Here is a 15,155-nt window from a genome sequence, read left to right as displayed (position 1 = left end):
TCCGGCTCCACACCCAGAACCCAGTTTCAGGAAATACATTCCTATACTACTCGCATAGGTTATAAAAATAGAACTTTATAATAATAAAACAAACCTTTAATATTTAATAATTTATAGTAATCTGACGTGTAAGTAAACTATATGTATTAACTTTTAAAATAAATTTTCACATGGTGGGCAGTGTTTGAATAAAATTCCTTGACAAAAATCAGGTCTAAGCCGGAGTTAAATACTTTTTTAAGTCGTTTTAACTTTTACCGGAGACGTTTTATTATATAGTTTAACCTTTCACCTTGTAAATCGAATGATTCGATAGTCGATGTAGCTGCTATGATAGCGGATTCTAGCGGCGGGTGCGGAACTACGCGTGAGGTGCGTTCAAAAATGTATTGATTGATATTGAATACTGGTCCATATAATTAAAAACATTTATTTATTGTGAATATTAGCGATATCAATTGTGTACTTGTAAACATTTCAAGTGTATTTATATACGTGAGTTTAGGTTGTATTATGAATAATTTATTTTCATTACAAATTATTATATTATCATTTAATAAATAATTAAAAATAAAAATTAGAATAAGCATTCAGCATATCTATCATTTTTTATTATTAATTAAAAATTATATCAGTATTCAATGTTTATATAAAAGGTTTATAAAGTTAATTATTTAATTTTATATCACAATTATATTTGTGCATTCAAATTAAGTTTATTTTACCAAAATTTAATCATTTAAAACTAATTTGCACCCTGATGAATGCTTTTAATGGTATTATTTTTTTGTTTGATGGTATTATTAAAACTTGCTGACCAAGTCAATGAAAACTCTCATTTTGCTACTCATTATGAAATAAAATCTTCTCGCAGCCATAATTTATTTTCCAGTGATAAGAGGATTAAAAATCACTCGTGGTAGGAGTTAAATGTGGCCCTCTCGGACTGCAAATGAAACGAATTAATTAATTTTGTTATGTGCAAATATCGTGGCTATTGAGAGTAAAGAATTACTGCCAAAATACGCACAATGGCAAATAATTAATTCTACTATAAAATTTTTGATTTAACTGATGCATGCGGATGAATATAGTTGAATATTTTAATAAACGGCTTATATGAAAAGAAACAACTAAAAAGCGTTACAATGTAAATTACACAATTCGATTAAGAGCTGAAAAGATAAGTACCTCTATATAAATGCTAAAATGTTAATTTTATGAAGTGCGTGAAAAATAAACTGTGTCAAATAGTCAATCCCGTATTCTTGGGTTACCACAAAAATTTACAGTAATTGTTAATTCCAAAAGTACTAATTGAATACTCGATAACGACTAAATTTTCAAGAGCTGAAGCTTCTCGATGCTAAACTATTTCGTTTCAATAATTTCGTGTTGACGCTGATAATTTTAAATAAATCCGTAATTTAACTATGGTTTATTGTTCATAAGAGGTTGCATAAATTTTTCTGTCGTTTATTTTATGCTTTTGGAAAGATTAGAAGCAAACGTATATTTCAATGCTAGCATGAGCTGTGGCCATGTAATAAAGCGTGTTGATACAATTTTAAATTAACTCTTCGTGTGTAGCTTTTACCGTAATGCTCTTTTTTTCCCAAATATAATTCGTGAACAAATATACACGTGGTTCGCCCATTATCGTAGAAACCTGAGTTTTCAGCGTTTTGGCAAAACATTTTTTATTGATTTATGAATTATATACAATAATAAAAAGTTTTACGAAGAAGATTACATAAAAACGGTTAGTTGAAAATGGTGTACTACACGATTTCATGACCTCTATTCATACTAGGATTTAAATATATTAACCTTTAAGGCTCGATGTCGCATGCTATGTTTGATTAATTTCCTTGTTATTAATACGTGAGAATTTTTCCTGTAAAATTATCAATATACATCTTTTGAATTTTATTTTTCATCTCAAATTTTCGTTAACATATATTTAAACAATATTATCTAATGGCAATGAGAAGTCTCACTACACTGTATTTTTTTTTTTGTAAACGGTACTGAAATATTCACGTTTAATGACATATATTGTAAATTTATACATTTACACGAAAAAAAACTATATTAATATATGTATTTTACAAGATTATTTGTTATATTATTCCTGCTAAGTACTTGGAGAGGCCTAGAGAGCCAAGTTAAAAACTTCCCTTTACCAGGGAATATTTTCCTGCTGTGTGGATCCTTTATACTTACTTTCATACGCTATTTTTGCTAGTAAAAGAAAAACTTTTAAATCTATTGGTTTTTTTTTTCATTTTAATCTTAGGAAATATAATAACTTTAATATAATGGAATCTATTGTGTTTTGTTAGAGCTATTATTTTTTTATATATTTTCAACAATTATTCATTTTTACCCGTGGTCTGGTTTGCCCATTGTGGAACTCGACCGAAATTTTCCATTACTGTATTTTATGTATCGTGTCCATAGAAAGCGATTTACATAAACTCACATGTTAAATATGTTTGTTTTTTTTGGGCCTATGGACCATGTAACTATAAACTAAATGAACATTTTACGGAAGTTGCACTATGGTAACCACTGCAGTAAATGTTTTTAGTATCTACGCACTACTTATAACGTGTAGACAGTTCACTTATAAGTGGTCTTAGAATTTAAAAAAATTGTAGTATTTCATTGTTATCTACCTATAAAAAAAGGTAGGAAAATTGTACAAACTTATATGCTTCTCGTGAAAGGCAAAAAAAATACTTTCACTAAAGAAACGCAGCTATCGAGTCGTGAGTTACGAAGTAAGGGTAAAATAAGGGGGGGGGGGGAGGATTCTAAGGTTAACTCAGGGGCAGCATTGTTCGTCTCGCGGCCTTGATACTAGATGAGAAGAGGCTAGAGCAATTTAACGAACGAATGGACAAGGGAAACGGGAGTACACCTAGAAAACCCCACCGGCTACGCACCACTTGCGAAAAAAAAAAAAATCCTGCTGTGGTCACATTGGAAGCCAAAACCCGGATCACCCAGGCGGGAGGAAAATTATCCGACCACTGAACCATGACCGCGGTGAATGCACAGTCCTCTACATACTTGGGTGAAAGTCGCCTGTTTATTGGCCGCTGACGGGTGGGACGTTTGAACACTGTTAAAAATTTACGAAGAAGGTTGGCTACAAATTATCCAAGGATCTTCGTAAATTTACGAAGTCATCTTCGTAAGTTTGCTGTTGCTAAGTTCACTAACCTTGAACATGAAAAAAAAAATCAAAAACAATCTCATTATGTATTAACCAAACCTTCAAAAACCTGTTAGGTCTACAGGAAAAACCCTTCTTCTTCCACTTCCGCTCTTGTGTTTAACTTTTTCGCAACGAAACACATTAACTTGTAAGTCTGAATATGGCGAAGTTTCTTCTAAGATCGCCTTATCTGTTATTCCAAAGAACTCTTCGTTTACTTTAAGTTAATTCTTCGTTTGAAGTCAGTAATTTTAAAGCGATTTCTCACAGTGCACTAGGTTGTCCGTGACCCGGTACTTGGGAACACTGTTAGAAAAAAAATGAAAATCGACACGCGGTTACCCGCCCGGGGGCAGGGTCCGCATGGATGGAACGGGGCTGTCACTCAACAGAAGCCTGCTGTCACTCAACAGAAGCCGGCTGTCCTGCCCGAGGGACAGACCTGTCGTTCAGACCAGCCTAGAGAGTGCGTGAGGCGAGGTGAGATGGGGTGTGGAGGAAACGGGAGCACCCCGAGAAAACCCACAGGCCACGGCCAGGTCTGCCACGTCACCCACTTGCGAAATTCCGGGTTCGAGCCCACCGGGAGGCGGGGTGGGGGAGGCGAATATTTTAACCAATGACAGGTACTTTACGGACTTTTCAACGAAGAACGAACCTCAAACAGACGAAGAGTATGTACTTCGTACTTTTTTAATAACTGAATCGGCACCTGCTAAAAGGGCCTCAGTCACGAAAAAAATGACAACGTGAGTTAAGAATGAAAATCGCATGTTATAGGATAGCTTCAACTGTATATGCTAAAAGGGATTGAGTCACGCGCGCGGGTCAGCTAATATCAACTAGGGAAATTCTTAACGTACGCTAAAAGGGTTGCTTCGAGACAGATTTGTTCGTTTTTTTTTTCTCAAAACTGGGTTTGCTTGGACTGAGGCCCTTTCTTCAGCATGTGCCGATTCAACTGGTTCTTCGTAGAAACTACGATAATTTCCCGACTACTGAGTATCGGTTTCGATTGTATTTAGGGTAAATAGACACGAGATATGAAGAAAAGTGTTTTGAATGTTTTGATTCATTTACCATGGAAATTCTTGTGGGTTCATGGTCAAGAACTCGCTGATTTACGAAGATATCAGTTAAATTCACGAAGATCCCTGGATGATTCGTAACCAGTGTTTTTTCGTAAAATTTAGGGTGAAAATGTTTTTAAAAGTGTGGTCTATGGTTTTGTCATCAGGTGAGAGATTTCTCCAAATAATCTGTTGTGAGGACACGTAATTTAGGTTCACACCTCATGAATACACCAATGCTGCCCCAGGCATCTGAACCCGCTAGGGTGTTGACCTTGTTAGGAGAAAGGTGGATCTTTTACATGCCTGACACTGTTGCCAGTGTTCAACATGTGTTCCGAGAACCGGGAAATTTCCATTTCCATTCGCGGCATGTTACTGGTGAGCTGCACGGCTAGGTAGAGAGGTTGAGGAGACCCATCCCAACTTCGGCCCCACCGACCCGCCCCCAGCTCCGCCGTTAACCCCCAGACCCCCTCTGTGGAATCTGAGTAGAACCGTCACGGAACCATACCTCTCACATCCCTGGGACCCCTCGGTCACCCAGTTGCTCTGTTGTGAGGACAGTGGCAGAGGCGACTTTCGGTTTCATCTTGTCGCGAGATGAATCGCGGCCGTATGTGTTCGCGACTCCGTCGCCACGTCGTGTGATCGACGGCGAACGCCTCGTGTGTTGCAGCGCTCACCCCACCAAGCGGCGCGTGGTCCGGAGGCTGCTGGAGCAGGGGCGGCTGGAGATCATGACCGGCGGCTGGGTCATGACGGACGAGGCCACCGTGCACATGTACGCCATGCTGGACCAGCTCATCGAAGGTAAAATTAACGACGTCACTCTTGTTCCAAGCACGTCCCGTCGACGGGATTAAAGTTACTCGGCCACACGGACACTGCGATTCTATAGTCTGCAGTCCTTTCATGACGGATGACGTGAAAAATAAATTTTATTTTTCACGGTTTTTTTTTTTACTAACGATAACACAACTTATGGTCACTTGTTAAGGGGCCCGCCTCGTCAGGGGTGTATGTGTGTTAGTGAGGCGGGATGATAAGCGCGACGCTCGCTGGTGCTTCCAGCGCGGTATAGCCTCTAAGCGCAAGTCTCTGAACTGGCGCGCATTCGTCTCGTCGGCACAGGATAACTGTGATATTTGAGCGGTGACCGCAACATTATATGGCGGATAAATGAAGATAAAGGTGTTATGCAAGCCCCTTAAGTGCTTTCAAGAATCTGTACTGATTGTTTTATGCCTAAAAATTACTCTGAAAACACGCGTTTTAGCCATTTTAACGCTTCTAAAAATACAGTTTAAAAACTTAATCCGAAATTAAAAGTACTTTTCGGCCCTCAGCGAACTCTTAAATGCTATTCGTAAATAGGCCCCACTCGGAAATCTTGAGTAGTTTTGAAATCGCGTGGTTTTTCCTGAAGCTCTGCACATCGTATGTGTGCCCAGGTAGGCGGGCCCCTTAACAGAAGTAGCTTGGCTTCTGGGTTGTAGCCGTGTCCTTGGCGGATAATTCACCGACGTTTCGGTCGACATTGCAGTCGCCGTCATCAGGTAACTGCTCCCTGATGATGGCGACTGCAATGTCGACCGAAACGTCGGTGAATTATCCGCCAAGGACACGGCTACAACCCAGAAGCCAAGCTACTTCAGACAATGGCCGTGAAAGCCTGAGCACACTCTTGTTAACAGCTTTTTTTTTTGTTACTGTGAAATTATTTTGTCCACACTATATAACTGTTTCCCCCTCCCCTTCCCCCAGGGTGTTGCGTTCCGAATATCGGGGTTCGACTTTCGGTTCGGGCTTCCCCCGAAAATCCTTTTTAATCACCGTTTCCTTTAGATCCCTTCTGGTGGATGCTTCTTTGCCGACGCTCAAGGGCGTAAATCTGTAGGATGCGCAGCGGTTGCCCTCGAAAACTGCGGCCGAAGATATTTTGCGCGTGAGGGGTGTAACCTACCCAAGACGCTCACTAGACGGTGCAGCCAGGGGCAGAATTAATAATAGGGATGGCCAAAAAAAATTCTTTCAAACTTAAAATTCCATAAAATCCATGGTTCTCAAAAGATTCGATATTCGCGTAAGTCGATTCGAAGGAAAAAATATTAGAGAAACTAAAGTAAATAAAAAAATTATACACTGATAAACTCTGAAGTTGACAAGGTCAATATTTTTTTCTTTCTACTTATACTGTTACTATTCCCCAATATATTATACTTTCAACGTAATTACAGTATGTATTGATTCTGGAAACTTAGTTCCTGAACAAAAAATTTAAAGGGTTAAATTTTCAACACCATATTTAATATTTTTTTTCATTTCTTACAAAGAGGGTGTATTTGAAGTACTCTCTGGGATTCGAATTCAAGAGTCGGATTCGAGAAAAGTGGGATTTGGCCCGTCACTGGTTAATAATATTCGAAATGTTTTCCTTACAGAATAGTTTTGTTCTTCCGTTTATCATCCCTGTTTCACAGTTACACTTACATCCACAGTTAGGGGCTTTTTTTAACTCCAAGTGGGGGGGGGGGGGGGGGGGGCTGGCTGCCCCTGGGATCTAACGCCATGCCCCATCCTTCCCCCATTTCCCCTGATAATGTTACATCTACGTAGAACCAAACACGTTCAACCTTTTTATTGGCAAGTTAACCAAGGGGCTGGCTTACAAGCTTAACAATATATATATATATATATATATATATATATATATAATCTTAAATTTAAGAAACACCTCACCATACATTCATGCCTCATGTTATAATATCTATAGCGCGACGAATAAAATTAAACAACTACATTTAGATTCTACTTTCCATTACATACGCAACCCATATACAACGACCATCAATGTGAACAAGCTTGTTTTAAATGATTGTCCCAACAAAAATTATTAAATCCAAATTTAGTATTTATTCCGAAAAGTCATTGTACGTGAACGTTTTGATAAGATTCCACCGAACTAATTCAGTAAATGAATCCTCACAAATACAAGAAAAATATTTTTTTTATCTATGCTCTTTTTAGGCCAACATTCTAAAAACTAAATTTCACGTTCGTTTCAGTACGAGGGTTCGATGGAAATAATAACAAAAAATTATTTTAAATCGTGATGTCTACAAAGAATTTTTTTTTTGTAAAACGAACAAATTATTTATTTAACCTTAGAGATATTTGTAATTTGTACATTTACATGAAAAATAAACTGTATCACTACAAAAAAGTGTTCGCAATAATACTGGGTTCTGATTCTCACCCAGGTACCTTCAATAGTAAAAGTTATTTGTAAAACGTTCTCTGAATAGCTTTCCAGGATCAACTGTGCGTATTAGTAGGGCTAAGCATAATAGAAGAAATAAAATTTAATTATTGAATATTCAATTACCTTTTCCGTGGTTTAAAATAATTATGCTTGAATTAAACGTAAATTAAAATATAAAATCATACGCGTATTTTCCGTAAGAAGTTCTTAGTATTTTCTCGAGAAACGCATTTCATATATACGCATAATTAACTGTAGCCGTGTGCTGCACACGTAGCCTACTTGCAGTATTACAAACTATTTACTTGGCAACTGGGTTACAAAAGGAATCTTTTGTGAGAGTGCAGAAAATTAATTCTATGCATGACGTGTTCGCAAATTTTTTTTGTACCGCTGACGTCACAGAACTTTCGAGAACTTGATTGGTTTGAAAAAAAAAAGTATACTAACTCGCGTCGTCCGTCGCATCGCGTTCGTCACGCCATTGCGATTGCAGCGCCTCGCAAGGGATTCGAACCCAGATACCTCCTCGCTGAAGGTGGCGCCCCGACCAATCTGCGCCCATCGGGGACCGACCGACAAGACTTGTAGCCGTAAATGAATTTCGTGGGTGTATTTTTTTTTTCCCCGCGCGGGAGAAGAATGGTTGAAGGTTCGCGAAAGGAAAATGGACGTCACTGTGTGTTCTCAAACACATTTGGCGTGGACTGATCCGTGTTTGGAACGGTCTTTTTTTTTATTTTTTATTCTGGGCACGATTCCCATGGAGGGAGCGAGCGAGAGAGAGCGAGAGAGATAATTTTTTTTTTATGAAAAAGTTCAGTCCCGGAAGCAGCGGTGACGCAGACGCGCGGATGAATCGCGCAGCACGGTCGGACTCGCTGGTCCAGGCGAAGGAGCGAGATACCGCGGAGGAGGGAGGGTGGTTGATCCCGGCGCTGGGCGTAAGGGGATTAGCCGCCGGGATTAGGCCAGGGCTCCGCCGACTGTCATAGTCCCGGCGGGGGTGAAAGGGGGAGTTAGTTCCCTTTCCCCGCGAGGAACCAGATCGCCGGTAATAACCACACACCCCGTCCTCTCCTCCTCCTCTCTGTTTCTCACCCCTTCCTTCTCGCAGGAGCAACCCCCTTCCCTCTTCCTACGGAAAGCGGCTTATCTGCGCGGGTCCCGCTATTTCATTCCACACCCCTTACCCCCCCCCCCCCCCCCCCATCTCCTTTCACAACCTACGTAACCTTCATTTTCGTCTCGCACACTTGGGAATAAGCTTACTTTCTGCCGCGGGCATTATGAGCCGATCTCATTTCGGAAACCACCCCCTCTCCCGGAGAGACTGTCCTGCTATACCTCCCTCTCTCTCTCTCCCTCCCTCCATCACCCTTCCTGAAAAGAACGAGGACAAAAGAGCGGCAGTCTGTAGCAGTTTTGTGTTTCCGCCGGGTTGTGATTACGGATGTCGAGCGGGAAGTAGGGTGAGTAGAAGGCGGACAGGAAACTATAGGGTTGCCTTGGTGGGTTGGCGTTGTGGAGAAGGGGGGATGGGGGATGGTTTCGACCGTGGATGGAGCAGCGCGCAATTCCAGAGAGACGAGAAGGTCCTTTTTTTTTTTTCCGCTCGTCTCTGAGCTAGATTCTCGTAAATCCTCTTCTTTGCGTCTTACGCGCGATTGACCAAGTTGTTTCATTGTACATCATTCTATTCTCGGCTGTCTTGCGCATCAACTGCGCCCTCCCGTGAATATCGAGCTCTTAAAGTTGATATAGATATAGAGCGCGGACATAGCTATGTAGTAGCGTAATTTTTGTGGCCAACATCTACAGTGCCTACAAACGCAGGAAGGATGAGATAGTCTCTCTCTCTCTCTTCCCCCCCCCCCCCCTAAATCCTCAAAAAAAAATCTATCATTTCCACAAAAAAGGAAAATTATTTGAAAGCAAACAGCGGGCAAAGTGGTTTAACCCCCCCCCCCCTTTTTTTCCCCCTTTCTCAGGAATGAAATTATGCGTACCTACTGCCTTCAAACACGGAGTGACACTTGCAGCTAAGCCCGTTTTCCCTACTACTTAAGAGGGTAAATCGTAGGACATTTCAGAACCATTTAGACGACTTAACGGTATTCCCGAATAACACCAGATTGGATTAGGTTATTTTTTGATTTTATTAGAGTCTGCTTGGTAAAGTTTGCTAAGGTACTCAGGGAACTACTCCGTCTCACAGCTGCAGAACAGATGTCACCATTGAAAATGTCAACAAATCCTATTATTCATAAAATACTCTTAAGACCTGGAATTTTAGTGGCCATCATCGCAGTTGCGTCGCGCTCATTAATTTAAGTGTCAGAGACCTGGAGCCCATTATTACCATTAGATCCCATGGCATTCAACAGATTTGTATATAATAAAATTGTTACGTTTTTTGTAATCAAAACGACAACATAGTCTGCTGTATTGATAAAATTATCAAACGACTTATTTGTTTGAAACTGTTTTGTGAGCATAATCATTAATTCAAGTGGCTTCACCATCATAAATACTATTTTATAGCCTGTAAGTGTACAATTTTAACTTTGTCAACCACAATTTCAAGCAGGGAACATATTTTTCAAAAAGCGAAAAGGTAAAACAAATATAATATCGTCCACATTGTGTAATGATAAACTATTATTGTGTTACAGGTCATCTGTGGGTGAAGAACAACCTGGGTGTCGTTCCCAGGTCTGGTTGGTCGGTGGATCCCTTCGGACACGGCTCCACGGTGCCCTACATGCTGAGGCAGGCGGGTGTCGGCAACACCGTCATCCAGAGGGTGCACTACGCCTGGAAGCAGTGGCTCGCCCAGCAGCAGATGGGGGACTTCCTCTGGCGACAGAACTGGGACGAGGACGGCCACACCGACATCCTCACACACAACCAGCCGTTCGACATCTACTCCATCAAGCACTCCTGCGGGCCCCACCCGCAGGTGTGCCTCAACTTCGACTTCCGGAAGATCCCCGGCGAGTACACGGAGTACAGCCTGAGGGCGGTGCCGATAGACGAGTACAACGTGCGTCAGAAGGCGGAGTTGCTGCTGGAGCAGTACGGGCGTACTGGATCGCTGTTCCCCCACAATGTGGTGATGATGCCTTTGGGAGACGACTTCCGCTACGATCACGAGATCGAGTGGGACCAACAGTATCACAACTACAAGCGTCTTTTCGACTACATTAACCAGAACAAGGAGCGGTACCATGCTGAAGTCATGTTCGGCACTCCGTCTGACTACTTCACGGCGGTCAAGGAACGAAGTAAACATTTCCCGACACTGAAAGGCGACTTCTATGTTTATAGTGACATCTTTTCAGAAGGGAGACCAGCCTACTGGAGTGGATACTTCACCACTCGACCATACTGGAAAATATTGGACAGGGAGGTTGAGGCCAGTCTGAGGTCGGCAGAGATATTGTATACCCTTGCCCTCAACAGGGCTCGGCAACACAACTTCAACAAAACAGCTCAGCTTCTGGAGAGGGACTTTGAGCGAATCATAAAGGCACGTCGGTCTCTAGCCTTGTTCCAGCATCATGATGCTATCACCGGTACATCCAAAGCATTCGTCATGCACGACTACGGTCTTAAGCTATTTGAGGCTTTGCAGGATACCATGCATGTGCAAAGTCACAGTGCACAGACTCTATTAGTGAAGGATCTTTCGGAAAAGCAGACTCCTGGGAAGTTTATGATCAACAGGCAAGATAATTTTCTTCTGCCTGATACCGACCGCGAGTCTTATGAGAAGCTTCCTCAAAAATTGCCTCTCATGACTACGAAAAATAAACCTAGGCGCATTGTATTGTTTAACCCTCTGGCACAGCAACGGCAAGAAGTGGTAAAAATAAGAGTGACTATGCCCAATGTGAGGGTGATCGACTCCGAAGGAAATGCAGTGCAATTTCAAATTAATCCAGTGTGGAATTTTACTACTCTAGACAAGATAAAAATGGATAACATTGGAGTAGATAGTGAAATGACAGAAGAACAAACAGAAAAGATTGACATTCAGATGTCGAAGGACATCTTTGAAGTGATGTTCATAGCAAATTTGCCCGGTCTTTCGTTAGTTACATATACTATCGAGAGAGTTTTAAAAAGAAACTTGGAACCACGCGCCATAGTTTATTGTGCTTCGTGTGGAAAGAACGCGGAAGATCCTAACTTCGTGCCTCCATTCGTAGTCAAAGGTATGCAGGCAGGTGACATACAATTGGAGAACCATCGCATGAAGCTTCTTGTAGACGGACACTCGGGATTTCTTAAAGCAGTCACTCGCAAGGCAACGGGCCACACCACTCAGTGTGGCCTCCAGTTCTCTGCCTATCCATCGGCCCAGTTCCACAGCGGAGCCTACCTCTTCATGCCGGATCCCAACGCCCGAGAGGCGGAGCGAGAAGTGCTGTCGGATCACCAGTCGAACCGCGGTTCCACGCAAATCATAATCATCACTTCCGGACCGGTCGCCTCCGAGCTGACAGTGGTTTACCACCCGTTGCTCACGCACTCCATACGCATCTACCACACGGCGGGCCCGCTGAGCGAGGGCATGTACATAGAGAACACGGTGGACTTTGAGGCCCCGCCCAAGAACCGCGAGACCGAGCTGTTCATGAGAGTGGTGAGCGACATCAGCAACGGCGACCCGCCAGAGTTCTACTCCGACCTGAACGGCTTCCAGATGCAGCGCAGGGAGAAGGTGGAGCGGATCGGCATCGAGGGCAACTACTTCCCGGTGACGTCGATGGCCTACATCCAGGACGCCGAGCGGCGCCTCAGCCTGCTGGTGAGCCACGCGCAGGGCGCGGCAAGCTGGCAGCCCGGCTGGCTGGAGGTGATGCTGGACCGCCGGACGCTGTACGACGACTCGCGGGGGATGGGCGAGGGGGTGGTCGACAACAAGCGCATGCTCGCCAAGTTCTGGCTGCTGCTGGAGGAGGTGTCCGGCCCGGCGGACGAGTACTCGCGCCCCAGCCTGTTCGCGCACCACCTCTCCAACGGCCTGCTCTACCCGGCGAGCCTGTTCGTCGTGGAGGGCGCGCCCACCGGCCTGCGCGGGAAGGTGAGCCTGCTGACCAGGCCGTTCCCTTGCGACGTGCACCTGGTGACGCTGCGCGCGACGCCGGACCCCGGCTACATGCAGTTCCCGTCGGGCTCGGCGCTGATGGTGCTGCACCGGGTGGGGTACTCGTGCAGCACGGAGCCCGGGGCCGCCATACCGCGGTGCTCCGCCTCCGACACGGACCACGCCGCGCTGCGCAGGAGGACTCTGTTCAGGCGCCTGAGGCTGCAGTCGGTGGTGAGGACCTCCCTGACGGGCCTGCACGCGCAGGAGGAGCTGGAAGACCTGGGGCAGGTGCTGCTGCGGCCCATGCAGCTCGTCACGTTGAACGTCACGTTCGTGCTGTGATAACCGAGTATTTATTGAACTCCCGGCGTTTGTTATCCGTGTACAGTATTTATAAAATGACGGGACGATTTGTTGAAATCGCGGTGTGATTCTGTATTTCAATGAAGACTATTTATTTTTGTAAAATAAAAAGAAAAACAGCAATTTTTTTATTGGATGTAGTGATTATTTATTTCAGTTGTAACACAATTTATTTTATAAAAAGTTTTGACAAATGTTTTCATTTCCTATCTTACTTTCTTGAATGATGTTTATTTGTTTGAATTATCTTCCCGAAATAGTATATTGTACAAAACACATTAGTTTTATGTTAATATATTTTTTTCAGTAAGTGAATAACATAAAATAAATAACAAAGGTATATTCGTTAAATGATACTAATATAAAATTGCATGTTGCTGGAATAATGAATGTGAAATATGCTAGTTGATAACATGTAAGGAACTTTTCATTTTTGTAAGTTATGATAATTTTATTTCCTTGATAAGTCTTCAAGGTGCATATTTTTGAGAGAGAAAATTACTAAACTGGACTTTTAAAAGGTAAGTTTTCAGCATATTTCTACCATAGATTTTTTGAAATAAGTTTAGGGAATTTTGATATGACTTATATAAACGTAAGTGCATAGTATTGTCCTGATGAACTATTGTTCTTATGGTTTTCGAAGCACAAACTTTGCAGGTTAATCAAATGGAGAAATACTTCACTTTGCCTCAAGTAACGACTATGCAAGTCGATCTAATTCGCCTGTCTTAAATCTAGACTCAAACCTAGTTGAATCGGGCCGAGGAAAAAACTGCATATACACAAGGAAAACCCCTGGGCACATACATACGAGGTGCTGTATGTAGGTCATGCATTAAGCAAGCAGAATAATGCAGGAGACAGAAGATGGTCCGTTAGAGGAATTGGTAGGGGCAGAAAAGTTACTAACGTGCAGGGGTTGGGAACTTGGATCGAGGCCCACTTTTTTTCTTAATCTCGCATATAGATTTTTGTGTAGCCTAGGGCGCATGCTCCCCTGGGATGGGAAGAGGGGGTGGCTATTCACCACCCAGCCAGGTGTGAGTTGGCACCTAAAACCTGTGGAGAAGAATAAAATGGTACAAACTAACAAACTAGACACCTACATACACAGTGGCCGTAACTGACAATCAGGAAAGGCCTCCTCCTATTGTCCTCAACTGCCATCCAACCAGAGGAGGGCCTACCTGCCACTGGGTGCTGTCTCGACCAATCTTGCATGACCTCGTCTCAGTGGGAGTTAGATGGTGCATGTCTTCTCCCCTCTTGATTTATGGAGGTTTTATGCCATTATAAGCTTCTAGTAAATCTGGAAGTGGATGGGCGAAACCGCTTGTAAATCAGACACAAACTTAACAGATATAAACGCCATACTCGTCTGTGTCTTACTTTGGATTCGAACTTCGAACCACGCCGGAGTTTCTTGAATTGATCAAGAATCATGAACCTTAAAAGTGTTGCACATAGAAAACTCTTTATTTCGCAACTTTGATGGTATGAAATCCATCGAGAAAAAATATTATATAGGTTATAGCCCACCATTAAAAAGTTATAGCAGCAACAAGATGCAAAGCCTCATTTTAGGATTTCATTGGACAAAGCACTTGTGCAGAAATTTATTTTGTTGGTCTTAAGAGGTTCCATATTCATTATAATAAAATCATTCATAAACCTCTAACCTAAGTTTGAATATTCTCTTTAATAATCAACTTTTTACATAAGATATCACATGATAATTTACCCATTATTTCGAGGCTAATAATCTTTAGGTAGAAATTATTTTTTCCCCTTGAATTTAATTTGTGTAATAAACATATAAAGAATTCAATTTAAATGTACATACAAAATCTTTTCTGGGGTACTCGTGTGAAGCACTCGACTTGATGTTCTCCCGTTTCGTATAAATACGATGCTAACAGAATCGCAGTGACCAAAATCTTGTGGGGAAAAAAAAAACATGAGTTAATAACCCCAACCTAATCAACACTTGCAGAGTATTTTCTCATTGCATAAAATAAATATCGTGTTTAAGCTATCTTTTAAGTACTCGAAGCATCGTAAAGTGTGTAATACAGTTTTATGCACGGAAAATGTTTCTTTCGTCACGCAGATTTGTCGACGCGCTTGTGT

The 15,155-nt window shown here is 42.2% G+C and overlaps 1 protein-coding gene across 1 annotated transcript in view; it reads left to right on the top strand.

The window, feature by feature from the left end:
• Positions 1-13,158, top strand: part of LOC134534900 (alpha-mannosidase 2-like) — a 205,034-nt gene extending 191,876 nt beyond the window's left edge. Inside the window, exons 4-5 of the mRNA XM_063373581.1 lie at positions 4,976-5,109; positions 10,237-13,158. Coding sequence (XP_063229651.1) covers positions 4,976-5,109; positions 10,237-13,001 — 2,899 coding nt within the window. The 3' untranslated portion in view covers positions 13,002-13,158. The remainder of the gene's footprint in view (positions 1-4,975; positions 5,110-10,236) is intronic.
• Positions 13,159-15,155: the final 1,997 nt, after the last annotated feature.

Source organism: Bacillus rossius, chromosome 8, assembly GCF_032445375.1.
Source record: "Bacillus rossius redtenbacheri isolate Brsri chromosome 8, Brsri_v3, whole genome shotgun sequence".
Classification (NCBI taxonomy): domain Eukaryota; kingdom Metazoa; phylum Arthropoda; class Insecta; order Phasmatodea; family Bacillidae; genus Bacillus; species Bacillus rossius.
Note: the sequence above shows the minus strand (reverse complement) of the source record. Positions and strands in the feature narration are given on the sequence as shown.